Source organism: Wasmannia auropunctata, unplaced genomic scaffold, assembly GCF_000956235.1.
Source record: "Wasmannia auropunctata unplaced genomic scaffold, wasmannia.A_1.0 LD265496.1, whole genome shotgun sequence".
NCBI lineage: Eukaryota > Metazoa > Arthropoda > Insecta > Hymenoptera > Formicidae > Wasmannia > Wasmannia auropunctata.
In genome coordinates, this window is record NW_012097394.1 from 1 (window position 1) to 5821 (window position 5821).

At 32.9% G+C, this 5821-nt stretch overlaps 2 protein-coding genes across 2 annotated transcripts; both read left to right on the forward strand.

Annotated features, from left to right (window-relative positions):
* The first annotated feature begins 938 nt into the window (after positions 1-938).
* On the forward strand, positions 939-4067 carry LOC105462338 (cytochrome P450 9e2-like). Its single transcript, XM_011708861.1, has 2 exons — positions 939-1327; positions 1804-4067. Exon 2 carries the CDS (start codon positions 1847-1849, stop codon positions 3395-3397), a length of 1551 nt encoding a protein of 516 aa, XP_011707163.1. The 5' UTR covers positions 939-1327; positions 1804-1846; the 3' UTR covers positions 3398-4067.
* Positions 4068-4401: 334 nt separating this feature from the next.
* Positions 4402-5816, forward strand: LOC105462339 (cytochrome P450 9e2-like; the record flags this gene model as incomplete). The annotated part of the gene is made up of 1 exon (XM_011708862.1): positions 4402-5816. A coding segment is annotated over exon 1 (903 nt), but the record flags the coding sequence as incomplete, so codon positions are not given.
* Between the last annotated feature and the right edge of the window lie 5 nt (positions 5817-5821).

The window sequence follows — 5821 nt, forward strand, 5'->3', positions numbered from 1 at the left end:
GTGAATATTTTTATAGCGCAAACGTCTATTTAATTTTTTTTTATTTTACTGAAGCAATTTCTTTTCTTATCAGTACAGATTTATATGTATGTTCTAATTTAGGTTCTCTCGTAGTTTGTTGTAAAATTATACAATAGAAGTATTAAGTACAAATTAAGCATTTAGCTTATTGTATATTTTGAAAAAGTATAAATCATGTCATACACGCAGACATACATTAATTGATGCAATATACCTGTATCACATACGTATGTATATCGTAATTATATCGTTAGTATCTCTAAAATTATAATACCGCTTATAATATATTTATAAATGTTCTAAAAAATTATTATAATGAAAAGTTACCATTTTGATAATATTACTTTACGACTTATATAAAATGTTAGAAAATAGATTTTATAATAATGTATATTAAACGTACGTAAAAAGTTTTTTTTTAACAATATCGTATTTCTATTAATATTTCTTGCTTAAAATTATATGTTTTAAATGTTTTTATATGTATTTTTTATATATTAAAATATTCTTACGACATTATTATATAATTATGTTGTGTTATAACTCATGTGTGCACTTGTAGGTTTTTTCCTTTTCTTTCAAAAAAAATAATTCTGTATTAATACGAAATTATTAAAAGATCATCGTTACACGTAATTCTTTGCGTAATAGCGATTAGTGGATAAATTGGAGTGGCACGTAGTCCAAGGTTATCTCTCAACGATTTGTATTCATCTTAGAAGCTTGCTAACATAATATTTGTATGTTGTTTTTTTAAAATTGTTAATTACCGAGAGCTATTTTTAAAATCAAATAGCTGGTTATGATATTTAAACATTCATTTTAAATGTAATATTCCTTTAAGAGATACATGATATAAGAGATAAATATAAAATTCGTTGCTGTAGCTATTTTACGCGTGATCGCACTCGGGGATTGTACAATCACGTTAGCTGTGATTTTTTCATCGGTATATCATATATACAAGATAAAGATTTTGTATTTCGATGCGTTTCTAATTTGCTTTATTTGCTCACTCGAAATTAACGGAAGGATTATAATTTGGTTTTATTGCTTATGCTTATTAACTAGATCCAAGTTTACGCTCGATCACCGACAAGCTGATGTTGACCGGCAAGCTGTGGAAGGAGTGAAGAATACACGCACTTTGCAACAACTCGTGTCGACCGTGCGCTCTAGTGTGGCCTTGAATTACAATTCATGAAGTTGTCAGTCGGCAGTTGGCAAATTGTAATCGAGTCATTCCGTCAATTAGGATCACGGCGTTTCACGTTTGTGCGATTGTTCATTGGGATGCAGTATCCAGGTATGTTTATGTCTTATACATTTTGTATCTTTTTTCAATCTCACATCTTTTTCTTTTAAGTGATAATTTTTAAACTAGCTTTGTTAGATTTTCTTAAAATTTGATGTAAAATTAAACAGCGCAAGCGTTAAATAAGTATATTAATTAATTGAGCATTTAACTTATTATACTTCTTAAAAAAGTATAATTAAATAGCACAATATATTATATCATTGACAATTGCAATATTTCGTCAATTTTTTTTTAAACACGATAGAATTTTTTAAAGTAAAATCAAGATTCACTCTTTATTAGCCACGATTTCAACAAATATTGATGTGCGTAAATCAGCTAACATATATATCTCGTATCTCTACTGATTGCACGTCGTATCGTCGTGATAATACCAGAAGCGTCCCCCACCCCCTCCCCGTCGTTTTTTTCACAGTAAAGTATACGCGCACATCTCACGTACATATTTATAATGTTCTACGCAGTGTCCGACGAAGCTTCTCGTTTGGCTTACTCTGTCACATCACAATGGATACATTATTGCTTCCGTCGCCTTTCGTGCTATTATCGAGTGCTCTGGTCGTGATCAGCGTTCTGAAAATTATCACTCTCCTGCATCGTTTGTATTTTTATTGGAAAAATAAGGGCCTACCTTACTTGCCAAAATCATTTTCATCTCTTCTTATGGATTGGAAATTGCTTTTTGGTTACATCTCTTTCCCTGAATATTTTCAATATTTGTACAACTACTATCCAGATGCTAAATATGTTGGAGTGCTGGATTTTTTCAAGCCTACCCTGCTTGTGCGTGATCCCGAACTGATTAAAGACATCGTCGTGAAGAATTTTGAACATTTCTCGGATCACCGTGACTTCATTGACGAAAACGTAGAACCGTTGTTTAGCAAGAGCTTGTTTTTATTGCGCGGCGATCGTTGGAAGGAAATGAGGACTACACTGACCCCCTCTTTCACAGCCAGCAAAATGAAATTTATGTTCGATTTACTATCAAAATGCTCTCGCGATTTCGTCAACTATTTGGAGGATCATCCGGAGCTTTGTCATGAAATCGAAACGAAGGAGGCCTTTAGCCGATACACCACCGATGTAATTGCTACAGCAGCCTTTGGTATAAGTGTGAATTCTATGAAAGATCGAGACAATGAATTCTATATAAGAGGAGTAGAGGCTACTAAAATTCTTACAAGACCACTAGTGATAGTCAAGTTAATAATTTTACTCACGTGTCCTCGGCTTGCTAAATTAATTGGTTTGACTTTCTTTCCGTCGACTACGTACGAGTTTTTCAGGAAGATTGTACGGGAAACAATTAAAGCGCGAGAAGAACAAGGTATCGTCAGACCGGACATGATCCATTTGTTAATGCAGTCTCGGGATAAAGAAAGTAATAGTGTACACAAAATGTCATTAGACGACATCATTTCGCAAGCTTTTAGCTTTTTCTTTGGAGGTTTCGACACCTCTTCGGCTCTGATGTGTTTCGTTGCCCAAGAACTGGCGATTAATCAAGATGTTCAGGATCGTCTGCGCAAGGAGGTACAGCAGCATCTTGCCGAAGGAAACGGTGAGATTTCTTACGACTCGCTAATGAAGATGTCTTACATGGACATGGTGACTTCTGAGACTCTTAGAAAATATCCACCAACGGTTTTCCTTGATAGACGTTGTGCTAAAAGATACGAACTGCCTCCATCGCAACCAGGCCGCAAGAATATAATTATTGAACCTGGCGATCCGTTGATATTGCCTACTTATGCTATACATTACGATCCGAAGTATTTTCCGAACCCGAATAAATTCGATCCCGAAAGATTCAGCGACGAAAACAAAGATAATATATTACCTTACACTTATTTCCCATTCGGTCATGGTCCTAGAAAGTGTATCGGCAATCGATTTGCTCTCATGGCGACGAAGATTCTGATTGCTCATCTTTTACAAAAGTTTACGTTTAAGACTGTGGATAAAACTGTCGAACCAGTTGTATTCGCTAGAAGAGAATTTTCGTTGAAACCTATTGGCGGATTCTGGATTAGCTTGGAGAAGAGAGAAATGTAAAAATCTTATACCAGACAGTTTTTCTACAATGTGTGTAGTTTGTTCGGATGAATTATTACCGCATTTCAAGAACTTTCAATATATTTTACATTACTATGCATAACATATGCTCAGATAGAATGGTAAAATTAAGCTCTTTCTAACGAGAAATATAAAAATTAAATGTTATGATAAATATTGTGATTTGCTTGTTTTTGAGTAAACTTAATTATGCTCGAGTATTTTGATGTCTTAAACATATATTTTCCACAGATTAACTGATACTAAAATAGAGGTGATATGATTAATACCTTATATGAGTTTAAACATGGTTATCGCGCAAAGTTTATTGAACTTCTTGAGCTTAATTCTTTTCTTCTTCATACAGATTATATTTATTTGTTTAGTTATCTTCATAATTTAACAGTATAAACATTAAACAAAGATATAAATTAAGGATTTAACTTATTATATTTCTTAAGAAAGCGTAGATATATAACATATGTATGTAAATCTCTAAAATCATAATGTTTCGTACAATATCTTCATTAAAATTCTCAAAAATTCAATTGAAACGAAAAGTTATCGTATTTTGACTATATTATTTGATTAGTTATATATGATCACAGAAAAGAGACTTTATAAAGGTATATACTAAATATACAGAAAAAATATATTTTCCTTTCTCCTAGACGTTTTCTTACTCTCGATCTTATCTTCTCGTTCTTTATCTTTCTCAGACTTTCGCTTCCTTTTCCTCTTGACTTCTTCTTATCTACTCCTTTCAACTCTTTCTCATTTTCCCTCTGATTATCAGCCTATCTCATTCAAAGTTAGTCGACATCTATTAAACCATTTATATCTGGGTGAAATATCTTTATTTGCTTTTACGTATAAATACATCACATATTTTTCTTAAAATGCTTAATTGTATTACAAAGTCGTATAATATTTTATTTGACATAAAATGTTTAATATTAAAACATGATAATAAAAAAATTATTTGATGTACTTATATTTTATTTTATTTAGTGCGTTTTTGTGATACCATATCTATTTTTTTTTAAAGTTTGGCGTTTAGAGATTAAAATAAGGAAATGAAATTTTTTATTATATACTTTTGCTGTTTTTAATATGCATTAGTTATTTCTCGTAATGATCTGGGACATTAAATCTACAATGCAAGAAGTGCATGATAAATATATAATAACTGTTACATAATCAATAACTAGTTTCGTATCGAAAGGTGTCATTAATTTATATTAAAACGTGAAACAGATTTTTTTAAAATTAAATTAATAAAGTTTGGTTTTGATAGAATCCATGATAGTAAAAAATATCTTTGTTCGTAAATCGACTAACGATTCTCGTGCAATTACTATCGCAACAAGTAATATCGTGATTATATCGAGAAACGTTTCCCCTTCCCACCGACTTTTTTCCTCCAATATAGCCTTCGCAAACGTACCACGCACATAACGTTCTACGCAGTGTCCGACGAAGTATCTCGATTTGTGCGTTACTCTGTCGCATCACGATGGATTTATCATTTCTTCCGTCACCTTTTGTACTATTATTGAGTACTCTGATCATCATCAGCGTTATGAAAATTATCACTTTTCTGCATTATACATATTTTTACTGGAAAAATAAGGACTTACCTTATCTGCCAAATTCGCTATCATCTTTTATAACAAGTTGGAAAATACATTCGGGTTCCATTAGTTTTGTCGATTTTTGTCAATATTTGTACAACTACTTCCCTGACGCTAAATACTTTGGAGGAGTGGATTTCTTCCAGCATGTCTTGATTGTGCGCGATCCTGAGCTGATTAAAAACATCGTGGTAAAAGATTTTGAACATTTTCCGGATCATCGAAACTTCTTTGACGAAAGTGTAGAACCGTTGTTTAGCAAAAACGTCTTCTTATTGCGTGGAGATCGTTGGAAAGAAATGAGGAATACATTAAGCCCCTCCTTCACAGCCAGCAAAATGAAGTTTATGTTCGGTTTACTATCAAAATGTTCTCACGATTTTGTCGACTATTTGATCGACCATCCGGAGCTTTGTCATTCGATCGAAACGAAGAAGGCCTTTAGACGATACACTGCCGACGTAATTGCTACAGCAGCCTTTGGCATAAGTGTGAATTCTATGAAAGATCGAGACAATGAATTTTATGTAAATGGAGTGGAGGCTACCAAATTTTCTACAGGACTACTAAGGATGACCAAGTTTATGATTTTAATCATGTTTCCACGATTTGCCCAATCAATTGGGTTGACTTTTTTTCCATCGACTACGACCGAGTTTTTCAAAAAGGTCGTACAGGAAACAATTAGAGCGCGAGAAGAACAAAATATTGTCAGACCGGACATGATCCATTTGCTAATGCAATCCCGGGATAAAAAAAGTGATAATGTACACAAAATGTCATTAGACGA

Excerpts from the sequence above, each read along its gene's own strand:
- LOC105462338 (XM_011708861.1), top strand. The coding sequence starts at position 1,847 with ATGGATACATTATTGCTTCCGTCGCCTTTCGTGCTATTATCGAGTGCT.